Raw genomic sequence first — 15,151 nt, 5'->3', positions numbered from 1 at the left:
TAAAGTGGCTCTGAATTTTGCTCCTTATCGCTGCACTCCATTTCACCTTTCCGATGACAGCCGGAATTGCTGCGGCAGCGGGACCGAAGCCACCGCAACGCGCTGCACTACTGTGCCGCCCAGGACTCGGAAGGGAGCAAGGACCTCGTGGCGGCCGCCAGCATTGCGATCGCAGCCCCCGAGCTGCTGGAGTCGGCGGACGAGGATGGCTTCACACCGCTCCACCTGGCCGTCATCCAGGGCAACCTGGCCATGGTCAATCTGCTGCTGGCCAACAAGGCGGATGTGAACGCGGTGGACAATGAGGGCCACTCGGTGGTGCACTGGGCCACAGGTGAGTGCAGGGCTAATCCCCACAAGCTGCCAGAATAAACTATTTGGTCTAATAGAGACTTCCAGTTCTATTTATCTGTGGTCGACTGTTCTGTTTCTTTTTTCACACAAACCTATTGATTTAACAACTATTTTTATTGGTTGTCCAAAAGTAAACTATTTATGTTTGAACTGTTTTATTTGAACAACAATTTGTTTAACAGCAGTTAACACTTGGCCTAGAGATATTTGCATTGAACTGACCAAACAAAAAGCTGCAGTAATAGCATTACAAATACTATTTCAACAATTGATTTAGCACCGCATGCATTCTCCAATTAATTACATCCAAAAAGTTACTCATTTGTTGACTGCAAAAATGACAATTAATCAATAAACTATTAAGCACGATTAATGTTTGTGGACAATGGCAACAATTTCTAATTAACTTTGTTTATAGTTACACACATATGTTGCTGGAAATAATTTATACAAATATTTTCCTATAGTAATTTGACTAAGTGCATCCCGTGTTTTCCAGTCTGCGGGGAGGTGGAGTCCTTGCGAGCCGTCCTGGCAGCAGGAGCCAGCGTGGCCAAGCCCGACGCCAATGGTGGCACTCCGCTGCACTATGCCGCCCAGATGTGCGGCGCCAGTCATGACAGCAAGCAGCAGGCCAGTTCCAGCAGCAGTTCCAGGCTCGCCCTCGAGATCCTGGGCATCCTGCTCTCCCATCCCCAGAGCAGTGTCGATGTCCAGGACAAGGATGGTCGCCAGCCACTGTTGTGGGCCGCATCGGCGGGCTCGGCGAAGGCAGTGATTGCCCTGGTCAAAGCGGGTGCCCGCGTGGAGTCGTCGGATAAGTGGGTTTCCCTGGTTGGCTCTCCAACTCCAAGATCATTAAATGCATCTAAATGCTTTCAGAGATGGCCTCACTGCGCTGCATTGTGCTGGTTCCCGAGGACACACCGAGTGCATTGACACCTTGATTGGCCTTTGTGGTGCTCCCACGGATCTCATCGATTCCAATGGGTGCACAGCACTGCACTATGCCGTAACCTTGGGCCACGCAGATGCCACTGCAAGATTGCTGGACCTGGAGGCTGATCCCAATCGCCAGGATCGCAAGGGACGAACACCTGCCCACTGCGGCTGCTCCAAGGGTCAGTTCGAGACCTTGAAGCTGCTGAAGGAGCGTGGTGCTAATCTCTGGCTGCGCAATGCCAAGGGCGATCTGCCGCTCCACGAGGCCGCCGCCTCGGGTAGAAGGGAGCTCCTGGAGTGGCTCCTTGCCCAGCGGCCCAAGCAGGTGAACACCACCAGCAATGATGGACGCAGCTTGCTGCACATTGCGGCTGCCAATGATTACACCGACATGTGTAAGCTGCTGCTGGACTACGGCGCAGATGTGAATGCCGTGTATCGGAACTCACGAGGATTGGTCCTAACCCCACTGGACGGAGCTCTGCAGCGTGGTCATCGCTCCACGGCCAAATTCCTGCAGGCCAACGGCGGTCAGCCGGCCAACAAGGTGCGCTTGTCGAGCAGACGGGCTGGGAATCCCTTTCACGAGACCAACGCTACCGACATGGTCAGACCCCTGAAGTATGTGGAGAAGGAGGAGCTGCACGATCTGCGCAGCTCCAAGAAGTACGTGGTGTACCTAAAGCGCACCGATTCGGATAATGGAAACGGGAATGGTAAGGAGGACGAAGGAGATGGGGATTGCAGTTGCTCGGAGCAAACTTATCGAAAGGAGCAGCGATTGAGGCACGTGTGTCGTCGCCACAAGAGAAGGCAACTGAGGAGGCGCACCAGCAGCTGTGGCGAGTCCAAGCACGAGCGGTGCAGCGAGATCTGCCGCTCCAAGAGCAACATCGAGATTCGCAGGCGAAAGTCCAGGGAGCGGTATGCCAGCTCTAGTGAGTGGGAGGAGGAGAGTGCGGAGGACTCCTGCGAAAACTGTTGCTACCACAAGCGACAAAAGGATCGAGTGGTCAACCGCAAGCGCTCCACGTCCTCTAGAAAGTTGAAAAACCGAGACAACAGCGATCCGGACGAGGAGAATCACACGGCGCACTCGTCGCCGGAGAAGGGTTCGCGGAAGCCACTCACTGTCAATGGGGATCACCAGGCTGGAAACGGCCAGGATCAAACCAGTGGCAAGGAACGACCACCATCCGCCAGCAGGCATCAAACGCCACCCACTAAAGAGGGCACCTTCATCAAGTCACCAACCCAGAGCGCCAAGAGCGAGAAGTCCGCACAAATGGATAATCTCTTGGTGGAGGAGTCTCATGCTGTGGAGCTAACAGATGAGGAACAGGAGGCAGCCAAGTCGGTGGTCACACAGGTAGACGTCCATCACGATGCAGAGGAGATTCAGACTTCGAAATCTTCCGAAGAAGCAACGCTGGCAGAGGAAAATGGCAAGGAGCAGGAGTCGGAGCAGGAGGCCAAGCTCCAGCTGAGTGAGGAGGAGACGCAGCTGGTCTCCAAGGAGGTAGAGCAGGTGATCAAAATAGCTGCCACTGCGCTGAGCAGCGAGTCCAAAAGTTCCAGTGAAGAAAAGCAGCTTGAAAAGGCCGCTCCCAAAGAGGGTCAAGAACCTGGGGAAAAGCCTGAAAACGAGGTTAAGGAACACCAAAAACCTCCAACACCATCTGCACCGCCCCCCGAGCCAACCACACCACCACCACCGCCCAAGGAGGAGGCCGCAAAGCCACCAAGTGCCGCAGAGCAACCACAGCCTAATGCCAACACGGTCGAAGGGGCGGAATCTGTGGCTACAGAGCCAGCTTCTGTTGGCAAAAAAACCGAGCAGATGGAGCAGGCTGCAGTCATGCCGAAACCAAATACCAGTCCTAGTCCCACACCTCCACCCACCGCTGCTCCAGCCGCTGCTCCACCTGCTCCTCCCACTGCAGAGCCCAAAAAGCCACCAGCAGCACCGCAGCCACGCCCATCCACAGCCCAAACGCCCACTCCAGCCCAGCCGGAGCCACCGCAAAGGGAACAGGAGACGAGGCGCTCTTTTACACTCCTGCCTTCCGATTCGGCGGACGATGACCCACTTCTGAATCCAAATTCAAATCCAGCAGCCTCAGCTTCCGACGAGCCGGCCGGCGAACGGAAATCGAGCTTTCAAGTTCTGAAAAGCGATGACTCCCTGGATGGAAGCACAAAGAGATCCGGACGCAAGGTCGACTACGAAGCGGCCAATCAAGTCTTTAAGGTGGTTAGCGAAGCGGCTTCTGGCGTCCAGCTGCCCAGCGCCGCTGAGCTGGAGAAGATGGACTACGAATATGAGGAGTACGAGGACGAGTACGATGATGATGAGAGGGATGGCATGGATCCGGAGCACGATAGCGCCTTGCGTCGCTTTCTCAGCAGTGGCAATCGACATGGAGTGGGAGCAGGAGCAGGAGCAGCCGGAGGATCCTTGGCGGATGAGGCAAGTGAGGGCAATGGCAGGAAGCGACGCCTCAAGAAGCGCGTGCGCAGCGGCAACAAAACGCGCAGCAACTGGAAAAACTCTCAGGACTCGCGCGATGGCGGCAACTTGGCCGCCTTGGCCACCACCAAAGACCAGGATTCCGGTTTTGAGCCCAGTCCGCGGGCAGAGCGCAGCAAGATACCCACACTGCGCTCCGCCCACACCGCCCACATGCCGCGTCGACCCATCTACGCCACCTTGGACGGACGCTCCTGCAGCAGCCGGCTGGAAAACCGCAAGCCGGGAGACAAGGGCGCCTGTGAAATGGGCGCCGTCACCAGGTCCATACAGCGCAATATAAGGAGGTGAGTACACTGGAGAACCTTTTTAAAAATCCCACAAATTATTTGAAAGCGTCCAAGTCCAAGTGATGGAATGCAAAGGATAATTCACTTAAAAGCGAGTGTCCTTAGTTCAATGGATAGACTTGATTTAGTAAGAAGAAAGTAACTTCAACTTGTGTACCTTTTTGTACTGATTCCCAGAAAAATATGTGCAAAATCGATATATGCAAATGGCAGTCGTTAATGTAAACTTATAAATTATACGATTTTCCCCGGTGGACGCGAAAGCGGTACAGATTGGCCGTGATTGCGTGGAGCTGCGACCCCGGAGAGTTGATGGCGAGATTCATTCATTTAAATTAATCTCCAGGCAGTTAGTGGCGCCAGCGAAGCTGCCTTTTTGGCCGTAGATTTATATACTTGATGCTTGATTTTAATCAACTTGAATGTCCCGCCGCCCCACTCGCAACGCATTATATCACGCTCTTCAGTTGCGGCTATGAGGTCCTCTTAATGTAATCAGACTGGCCGAAGCATGCCGCCTTAAAGTTAATTTAGCCAGGGATTTAATAGCCCAGGCAGCATTTCTCATTTCTTTTCTTGGTCCTTGTTCTTTTTGCGAAGGACTTTCGCTTACTGTTGCGCTGGTCAGCAAATAAATTGCCCAGCTTCCGTTCGCCATAAAAACGGGCGCTTTAAAGTTATTATAATGCGGTTAAAGGCAATAAACGCGGCATTAATGTACATTTCTCGTGTACTTGAGCGTGAACTATGAGCTGCTGTTCCTGAATTTTAAGCCCCGAGGATTAACGCTTCTGATAACAGGTGGGTGAGCTGCTTGGGACACATTTATTGGTGACAAGTGCTTAATTCGGTTATTCCTACACCCTATATACTACCTTAATTGCCGCAAACATTAAGAAAAAATGTTTGGCTTGGCCATGCGCAGCGTAAATCATCATTTGGCCAAGTCCAGCACTGTGGCCGATTTATTCCAGTGCCCCGAATGGCACAAAATCTCGTTCGCTGCCGAACCGCTCTTGTCATTAGCCGTAATGCTCATTTCCGGCAAAGAGTTGCTCATTTTAATTAGCTGCACGGCATCGGGCAGAGATCCGGAGAAAGTTGCGGAAAAAGTGGTGAAAGGCTGCGGGAAAGGATACCCACCTGCGGTGGGATATTTTGTTTATGCGGAAACTTGAACAAAATATGAAAATTAGCCGCAGGCAGGCAGTCGTACTCGCTGCGAAGCAAAGTCTTTGGCTCCGTTTTACAACTCACTAATGCTAATTGTAAATGGAATTAGTGCAGATTAGCGGGAGCATTTTTAGAGGTCCTCGAAGGCAAGGACGATTACCATTTGTGTTCGCTCTTCGTTTGCCGAGCTGTTTGTGGAAAATCCTTTTGTGTGCCTCCGGGGATTTCCCCCGGCCTTTTGGCCGTACACTCACACTAGCATTTAAGCCGAAACTCGTGTGGCCCCGATTTAATTTTGTCATTCTATGGTGTTGGTGGCGCGGATCGATGTCGTAAGCTGTTGCTCAAACTTAAAAGTCAATTGTATTTATTTATGGTATTTGCATAAGCCGGGACCGCCAAACTTAATTAAAAAGCGTAAGCTGACTTTTATTAATTTTGCTAATCTGCCTTGTAGCCCATGAATAAATTTGCAAACATTCACCGAGAAAGAAAAACAAAACAAAACAATAACGTAACGTAACGAAAACAGAGGCGAAATCCGGCCGGCGAGCGCATTTCATAAATAATTCTTTCCACTTGACTAATGAAAATATTTAACTCGGCTGTTTGCATAAGCCGTAGCGAGAAAACCAGACCGAAACGGCACGAAAACGGCAGGAAAACGGGAGAAAACGGACGAAGATTGCGCCATGTTAAGGTTTCGACAAATACACGGCGTATACGCAATATGCGCAAAACCGAAAGTCAAACAAGTGTCTTGCTCAGCAACTTTCCGAACAAGTTGCTCAACAAGTCGGCGGGGTGAGTCAATTAATTCCTGAAGACTATATGGTTGGGCATCGGTGGGGGCGAAAATCCAAATAGAATTTACTGCGCAAAGTTAAAAAATGTGAAATAAAAAAGTAAAAAGCGAATCCATAGCTCCCAGTCGAATACTTTGTGCGGTGGACGGGGGTGTGTCGACCAGGAAAATACCATGAAAAGTGTGTAAATAGAGACTTTATTTTGTATTTCGTATTCGTATTTTTCATTTTCCATTTTCCATTTTCCATTTCTCATTTTATTTTTGCATTCGCATGCTTTCACACAGACCCATCCGGGCAACTTTATTCTGTTGCCTCGCTTTGGCTCCGAAGAGATTAAAATTTTATCTGACGCATAAATTAAACAAATAACTTACCGGTGCGTTGTTGTGTGCGAATTTTGCGTGTCCCAAAAGCAGCAGAAGCACAGAAGCAGCAGCACAGGTGAGATTTGGGATTTATAATGTGCGCTCACGTAATTGACGTTGTTAAATATTTGGATTTCGTTTTTCGTCCTCAAATGACCCGACTCTCAGTTTATCTCTTGTCCTTGGGCCTGATTTTCTTCTTTTTTTTGGCAGAGCGAGTGACGTGCTGGAATTAGCCACATTTGCTCAGCGACTTTAAAATGTTGATTCCTATCATCAGCAGTAGTTGCTCCGGAAAATTCATTAAACTTTGAGCGATTAGCTAAAGCCCTAGCCAAGCGATTTTCTTGGTTTTCCCTCGCAAATCCACACAGCCAGCTCACTCGGCCACTTGGCCAAGTTTGAAGTTCGAAGCACTGGCTCAAATACATAGCCGTAATGAAAAATGAAGCGCCAAAGTTTTTGTGAGCCGCAGACTTTACGCGAATTTGCAAGGGGTGCGACTTTGTCAACACTTTTGGCGGCCATCGATTTTGAAAGGGAGTCGTCTTCTGGTCGACACTTTTGCAGTGGAAAACTGGTACCCTGGATATGCAGGTATGCAGGCCACGTCATTCTGGATTCTTTGGCGTGTTCGTGGGCCAGCCATTAACACTTGGCAAAAGGTTCTCGCAACGCTTTTGTGCTGCTTGTGCGGCGCACAAATTGCTGGCGGGCGGGACACTCGTTGTTGCAACTTGTGCAGCGCTTAATTTCTTTGCATTTTGTTGTCGTTGTCAGTTGGAAAAGTGAGAGCTGCGCCTATCCCAGCACGGTGATGATGGCGATGATGGTGGTGATGGTGCTGACTTTGCCGCCGGCGGGTTTTCCACTTCATCCACTTTGCCTGCGCACTGCGTGCACTTTTTGCCTGTCACATTTGTGTCGCAAACAGGAAGAGGTGGTACGTGGGTGGCACGTGGGTGGCACGTGGGTGGCTGTCAGTCAGTGGGTCTTACGGCCGGTGGGACAGTTGGTCGCTGCGAGCGTTGCAAGCAGTGGAAAAATGTGCCACACAAAATCAACGCGCACAAGAAAATGAAATGAAAGTTGTACTAGGCGAACGTAGAGCGGAAACGGAAATCAGTGGCAGTGCCACAGACGAAGGGCGGTGTGGCGGGAAAGTGGGCGAATAAAAAAATATGCCAAGGACAGTATTGCAAAAAGTATTTGCACAAAGCGAAAGACTTGCAAAGAACTCAAGCGCAACCGAATGGAGCCAAAAGCGAGGCGTAAAATTGAAAAGCGCTTCGGCAAACAAGTGATGGCGATGGTGAGGATGAGGATGGTGGGCTGAGATGGCCACGTTAAGATGGGCCATGGCCGTGATGATGACGATAAAGACGGCAATGAAGATGACGATGGCGAAGGCGATGGCGATGACCACCGATGATGACCACTGGTGGGGCAGCAAAACAAGCGGAAGAACGCTGGCGCGCTTTGAAGTCCGTTCCACGGGGATTTCTCTTGGCTCCTTGGCCAATTTATTACGCAGCTTTTGGCTCACAAGGATTCTTACCTATTTATTGCCCGCCTTTCCAGCCATCCAGCCAACCAGCCAACCAGCCGTCCAACCATCCATTCCACGAGCAATGAACTTTTGTTTCAAAGTCAAATTGTTTTGCATTATTTCGCGCAGCGCAGCCAAGTGGCGAGCAGTGTCAAGCGGTCTCCTCCTCACCAAAGGCAGCTGCCGTTGGGCAAATAGTTTTCCAAAACGCCGCTGCAGCTCCGCCGCCTGGTTTTCTGCACTCCAAGTGCCCTCGACAAATTTGCTTAGTTTTTTCGGTGAATGCGCCGCTTCTCTCGCGGCGAAAAGGCTCGGACGTCATTCGTTGATTTAGAAGAGTCCGTTGGCTCGCAGTTGAGTTAAGGGAGCAACTTTCGAGGGGCACCCAAGATGCATATCCTTATCCGCATCCTTGTGCGCCCCAAGCGCTGAACTTTGCTGTTTACCTAATTTTTAATGAAATTTCTAATAACATTTTATGGCTTAGTGGAGGGCGTAGAGCCGTTGGCGGCTTTAATTTGACTCGCTTCGTTTATGCTCGCTTGCTCCTTTTTTTCCGCCCGTTCCTCAATTATTAATAGAATTTTTTCCGCGTACGCACTTTAGTATTTTTGAAATTTTAATAACATGATGCCTTTTATTGCGCTCCGGCCTGGATCCTGGAGCAAGCAGAGAAAGGTCCTTTGTCAGCTGAACAGCGGGCGGCGAACTGCCTTTGTCTGTGACTCGCGAAATATCAAAATGACAATTTACGTACATTTGCTAACATTTATTTTGCAAAGCCCTGGCACACAGATACTTGTTCTTATTCTCATTCGGATTCAGATTCAGATTCAGTATCTGCAGATGATGGGGACAGTGGGGGCGCTGGCACATTGTTCATGGCTTTCAATCTCCTCCATTCGCAGATATTACATGGAACGCAAGATCTTCCAGCATCTGCTGGAGCTCAAGTCGCTGCAGATTCGCTCCAGTAAGCTGAACGAGGCGGTGCTGGTGAAGCGGGCGGTGGATGACTACCACAAGTCCTGCGTCCTTTTGGGCGGCGAAACGGGCACGCGACTCCGGCGCTACAACTTCAGCGAGTACACGTTCAAGAACTTCGAGCTCTTCCTGTACGAGACGCTTAAAGGACTCCAGCGTCCCGGCACCAACAACTTCCAGAACATCAACGAGGTGTACGAGGAGGTGGGTCGCTGATTAAGTGCCGCTCATCCAGCTGCCTCATCCAAATCCATCCCCTTTTCAGGCGGAGCGCCGACTCAGTCCGGATTACAATGCCTACGAGAAGGCGCTGCAGTGCACCACCAAGACGCACCGATGTCTCCATGCGGCCCACGCCTACACGGGAATACCTTGTGCCGCCTACAGTAAGTAGTCCATTTGAGAGCTCCTTGAAAAATAAAATCTTGGCTTATTTAAGACTTCAAAACCGAACGATGCTAGCTGTCTAAAAAAGCCTTTCTTGTAAAAACCATTTTTAAACCAATGCTGCAATTAGAAAAGCTTTATTTTATTTATTTTCAATCAATTTATTATACACATACCATCAGTAACTATAATATTTTGTAGCCAAATAGCTTTCGTTGTAAATTTCCAATAACATATCGGTGTAATTAACTTATGGATTAGTAAACATAGCAGGGAGATAAAAAGTGTTTATATAGCAGCATGCATTTTACGTAAAAGCCATACAATCGGCTTTATTTCGATTGGTAAAAAATGTAGCATTGACAGCCCAGCACTGACAAATTAATTAAAGAGCCGGAATATTTTTGTTTTCGGCCTTAAACTTTTGCCTTTGCTGCCGCTTCTTGCTGCTCCGATTTGCTAGAGGGCTTTAAGCGGCTCTGTGCAAGCGTGAAAAATAGCACCAGACAGGCTTTGGCCGGGCCAAAGAGTCAAATCGCCTGGCCAGCGGGTTGGCAACACTTTCGCCGGAAAAAAGAGTGGGTCAAGCGGACAATCGGACACTCGTATTCAAAGCATCTACTTGGTCGGCTGCTGGGCATAAAAATATAAATCCTAATTACGAGCAGTTTATTCGGCGCGGGGCAAATTAAAAAAGTGTTCTCGACCCGGCTTTCTGGATTTCTGGCTGTCTGGCTCTCTGGCTCTCTGGCTTTTGCCGCTTTTTCTGCTTTTATTACGTCTTCACTTGCCTGCTCCACTGCTGCTGCTGGAGCGGATTGCTCAAAAGGATGCGTCGGGCTTATCCCAAATTAAAAACGCATTTATTTTACCGACTCGCAACCGCTTTCATTAACGTGCCCTTGTTTATGCACAGTTATTTTGCTGAAAGTAGCCATGCTAATCCCGCCGAGATGGCACCCGAAAAATGGGTTACCAGGAAGCAGCGCCATTTCTTATTACCAGTTGTTTTTGCCCATGCAATTTAGCTGAGTGTTGCACCTGCAGGACACCTGCCAGGTGCTGGCAGTCCATTGTACTCGTAGTTCGCAGCGATCATCAACTGGAATCATTAATCTAATGCGTGTCACCGGTTCTTTGCATTGCAGTTCCCATGATGAATCACCACACGATGCCAAAGTTCGGCTTTGGACCCTACAAGAAGACGGGCAGCGTGAGCAGCTTCTTCCTGCCCAAGATCCTGACCAGCGGCCGCGCCTCCAGCGGCAGGGTGGGCGGCTTGGGCAGTGCCAGCGCCGGCCGCTGTAACCACAAGGTGGCGCTGGAGCTGTCGCACGGCAAGAACAAGCAGCTAATTTCACTGCCCGCGGAAAAGCTGGACAGCAACAAACGATATTACGTCACGTTCACGGTGAAGGACTCCTCGGGGCCGTCGGCGCACCAGCAGCAGCAGCAGCAGTGCGGCAATTCCGCGGGCGGCAAGTAGCGGGCGCACTTCACAGGCGAATGCGTATACGTAATGTGGCGCACGGTGCGTATACGCCATCGGCCATCGTCGCGGGATCCTGCGCCCGCATCTACGGGCTGCATGGGCTGTCGCTGGTGGTGCCACTGCTGCTGCTCCAAGTGCATTAAAACAATGCCAACGCAACATTTTGTGTCGCTGCTCCCGCCGTTGTTGCTGCCATTGTTGTGGCCACCCGCGTTGCCTTTTTTCCATGCGCTTCCTGTCCTGCTGCTGTAGTAATGCCACGGAAAATGGGAATTTCTGCAGGCTGTATAGCGCACCGATACCTATTAGTTTGGCATACTCAAAGCTTTTCAGCACTTGACAATTCTTCGGTTTTTTAAAAGGAGTTTGAGCAGGAATTAATCTAAATTGTAGCTTTCATTGCTTGCTGCTCATTGGTAATTCGAGCTGATAACAGGGTATTTGGCTGTCCAGCCAATAGCCCTGAGCACCGCTGTTGTTTCTGCCGCTGCACTTTAAGATGGCCAACTGCTGATAATGGATGATGGCGCTGCTCTGCGGCTGTCAGTTGAAGTTGTCACGCCAGCAGCGATGCAGCGGGAAAAGCAACAGCAGAAGCAGAAGCACCAGCAATTGCTAAGGCAACGGCAGCTTAAATTATGTGGTCCTCCAACCCCGGACAGTTCAGATGTTCAGTTGTTCAGTTGCTCAGTTGCTCAGTTGTTCAGTTGTTCAGTTGTTCAGTTGTTCAGTTGTTCAGTTGTTCAGTTGTTCAGTTGCTCAGTTGCTCAGTTGCTCAGTTGCGCAGTTGTTCAGTTGTTGGGTTGCTCAGTTGTCGGGTTGTTCAGCTCCGCGCCGCGTTGTTTGCCTGTAGCTCGTATTCTTTTTCGCCGTCCGTTTGTTTGTTTGTCCGTTTGTTTGTCCGTTGGCACTGCCGCTGCGCTTTTATTTCAGTTTTTCATTATCATTTTTTGTCGCAGTCGCTGGGTCCTGTTGTTCGGGGAGTGGAGGGGGAGCTGGCATGCTCCTAATGCCGCAGATAAGCGTTGTTATTAACGCTCGGCTTACCAGGACTAGGAGACAGGCGTGAGGACATGCCACCCATCGTCGCTTTTGTCCACAGAAAGGACATGCAGGCGGTGGGGCAGCTGGGGGAGCAAGAGGAGCAGGAGGAGCGGCAGGAGCAGGAGCAGGAGCAACAGCAGGAGAGCAACAGCAGAAGCTAAAGCAGATTCAGAATCAGCGAATGAATAAATGTAAAATATGTACCGTGCATTTCTTTGGCATTTCAACATTTTTACTTTATTTGCAATTTTATTTACTTGTCTGCTTCTGCGCTCCTCCCCCTCCTCCCAACCCATTTTTCCATACCATCCATAGCATCGCAGCCAGCCAAGCCATTCAAGCCGTTGTTTGTTTGTTTGCTTACTTGGCGCTGAGTGCATTGTAAATGGAGAATAATTGCATTGCATACAAAAAGCGTCGCGATTTTTAAATTGTATAAGCGAACAGGAGCAGCAGCAGCAGCAGCAGCAGCAGCACAGGAGCATCAGCAACACAGCAGAGACAGCAGAGACAGCAGCAGCAACGTGCGCCGTAAAATGATTTCTTTAAATATCAAATTATAAGAGCGGAATGCATAATAAATTCCGCACTTGAAGAGCTCTCGTTTCGCGTAGACCTAAGGCAGCAGTTGCAAAATAAACGTTGAAAATGTCCAAATGGAGGCGGCAGTTTCAGTATCGCCACACGTGGCCGTAGTCAAAACAATGTCAAAAAACCTACTCCAGCCCCCAAGCCACCAAACCACCAAACCACCAACCCACCCACTCAACCACCCACTCGTCCTTGGCATAGATGCGAAAAGCTGGCTGATTGCTCGCTTCGCAGGCGCCGGTATCATTATTTCAGCATCTGGCGAAAGGACGACGAGGACGACGACTGCCGCTGACAAAAGGATGAGGCTGGCAAAAAGGAAAACATTTTTACGGCATTCTCGGCATTTTGGCAGCCACCTTCACTCCTTCCCTTTTGGGTTTTTGCTTGTAAAACTGGATGGCATTCTTATGGCTGCCATGAATGTCAGTCGCTGGAAGTGCAGCTGTCAGCCAGCCAGCGATCGCAATAATCACCGGGCTCAATCGAAGCCATTATGAGTGAGGGCAACCATTTGGCCAATCGGCCATCCGACTGCTAATTGAATTCCAAACGGGCCCGTGCAGTTGCCTCCAGTTTCCGTTGGCCAGGCTGACTGCCAAAAAGTAGAGATGACCACTGGCGGAGAAGTGGCTAGATCAAGGGTTGTAATGGGTCGAATTTGAGGAATAAAAAACGAAGAGTACGCCTTTTATTACCGCATCAGATTGATAAAGCATATTTAGTAGCTAATTTCAAGTGGTTTTTATATCGCATGCATTCGTTCAATTTAATTGAACTTCAAGTCCATCAAGCCATTGACCCGTCTAAGCCATTTTTAATAGGCCATCAGACATTTCGATAACAGCCAGACAGTCAGACGCAGACCCCTGAAAAATCCCAGTTTGACCAATTTATGGCTGAAGAGGAACCGCCTTTTGGGGGCTTTAATATTTCAGCAGTCCTGTCCGGACTAAGTGCGCCTCCGTGAGTGGTGACAGGCTATTTTGAATGGCCAGGACTCGGACATCCAGGGGCGTCGTTTAATTTATTTAAGCACGCTGCGGCTAAGGAGTCACTCCGGCCTTCGAGAAATAAAAGAGCAGCGACTGAATCACAGGAAGTGGGGCAACTGACCCTGGACCCTGGATTTCATTTCGATTTGCGCACTTGCCAGCAAATCTTCGGATTTATGTGGCTTTATTTTTAGTCCAAGTGCTGCAAAGTGCGTTTGGGCCGGCTGAATGGAAAGGGGCGTTGAGGTGGAAACTTAAAATTCCTGGCAATTGCCGAGGAAGCTGCAACGAAAGCGCTTGCCAGCAAATGAAAACGCCATAAAATTGACAACAACAGCAATGGCGAAGGTGAGTTGGAAAGTAGAGTGAAAAGTAAATCCGCACGTGCCAACCCAAATTACGGGGAATACTTCAGCAGGGGATTGGAAATGCGAGACCACAATGCAGATACCAGCAAAAGTGTGTCCTGGCGTTCATGGGGCAAGCTGGGTACGGTGTTCCATTACCAATCGATTTACCTAATTCGATTCGAGTCCGGTGTGGTATTCAAGTTGGAGCAGCTAAAACTATGCAACCAATTGCGAGGAACGAGCATGAATTCTGCCAAACTTTTTATTGCAAAATGTTTTCGGCACACATGGCAACCCAAAAAGTACCCATTTTAGGGCAGTCTCCTACTAAATGCCAACGAATATATTTAAAACATTTTAAGTAGCTTGCGGTGAGTGTTTCATTACCAATCGATTTACCTACTTAGTTGTAGTCCAAGTTTGCGCTCTGAAAAGTATGCAACAAATTACGACAAACAGACTTGCATTCGCAGAAAGTTTCCTTGGCAAACTTTACCTTCATGGGCGCTGGTGTTGGCCCACGCGCTGCAAATTTGCCTCCAACTGTTTTAATCTCCTGTGCATGCCAAGGCTGCCCAGATGGGCCAATCCTTCAGCCCACCCACCAACCCACCAGCCTTCGTGCCCCTTAAGCTTAACAGCCTTAATTCGAATCCACGGCTTTTGGGGCGGCGAGCTTCGTGTTTGGCTTTGGGGCAGAGGGTGTGGCATTGGGGATTGGCAAAGGAAAAGGAATCCGAGGGCAAAGGATACTGATGGGCTTGGGCAAAGTAATGAAGGCGGCTCCATTGACCGACCGCCTTGCCGATGTTTCGATTACGCGCCTCAAGTGGCAATCAGGCTGCATCCGCGTCTGCAGCGCCGCAGGATTTGCTCCGCATTAATAACACTTAACCCCTGGCCAAACCAAACCCAAGTTGGGCAAACAGGACGCGGATTCTGGTGGACCAAGTCGCGGCGGCATTAATCTTCGCTTTGATGTGCGAGTCGGCGTTTTAATTGGAATTGATTTGAAAGGGCCAGCTGAATTTGGTTTGAATCTTGTTTATTTATTCAGTATTCAGTATTATTAACACACTCAGTAGTTTCGACTTAGTTATTAATGTATTTCACTTTTAAGTTTGCGCTCTCGTACGCATTTAAATTTAATTTATTTATAAATCTAACTTCGCTTAAAACAATCAGTTTGGTTTTGTCCAGAGTGACAGAGACAGAGAACGACATTCGGGGGCACACGGAAGGTTTGCCCCCTCTGTTTCCATTTGTATGCATCTATATATGTGTATATATTTCAAT

The 15,151-nt window shown here is 49.5% G+C and overlaps 1 protein-coding gene across 2 annotated transcripts in view; it reads left to right on the top strand.

The window, feature by feature from the left end:
* LOC6554633 overlaps positions 1–11,572 on the top strand; it is a 31,935-nt gene extending 20,363 nt beyond the window's left edge. For both annotated transcript variants that reach the window (XM_015153535.2, XM_026983936.1), the window contains 6 exons: positions 61–334; positions 854–1,175; positions 1,237–4,113; positions 8,921–9,200; positions 9,262–9,382; positions 10,532–11,572. In XM_015153535.2, coding sequence (XP_015009021.1) covers positions 61–334; positions 854–1,175; positions 1,237–4,113; positions 8,921–9,200; positions 9,262–9,382; positions 10,532–10,869 — 4,212 coding nt within the window. In that variant the 3' untranslated portion in view covers positions 10,870–11,572. The remainder of the gene's footprint in view (positions 1–60; positions 335–853; positions 1,176–1,236; positions 4,114–8,920; positions 9,201–9,261; positions 9,383–10,531) is intronic.
* Positions 11,573–15,151: the final 3,579 nt, after the last annotated feature.

The sequence above is a fragment of the Drosophila erecta genome, unplaced genomic scaffold, assembly GCF_003286155.1.
Source record: "Drosophila erecta strain 14021-0224.00,06,07 unplaced genomic scaffold, DereRS2 tig00000000-arrow-pilon, whole genome shotgun sequence".
Classification (NCBI taxonomy): domain Eukaryota; kingdom Metazoa; phylum Arthropoda; class Insecta; order Diptera; family Drosophilidae; genus Drosophila; species Drosophila erecta.
Note: the sequence above shows the minus strand (reverse complement) of the source record. Positions and strands in the feature narration are given on the sequence as shown.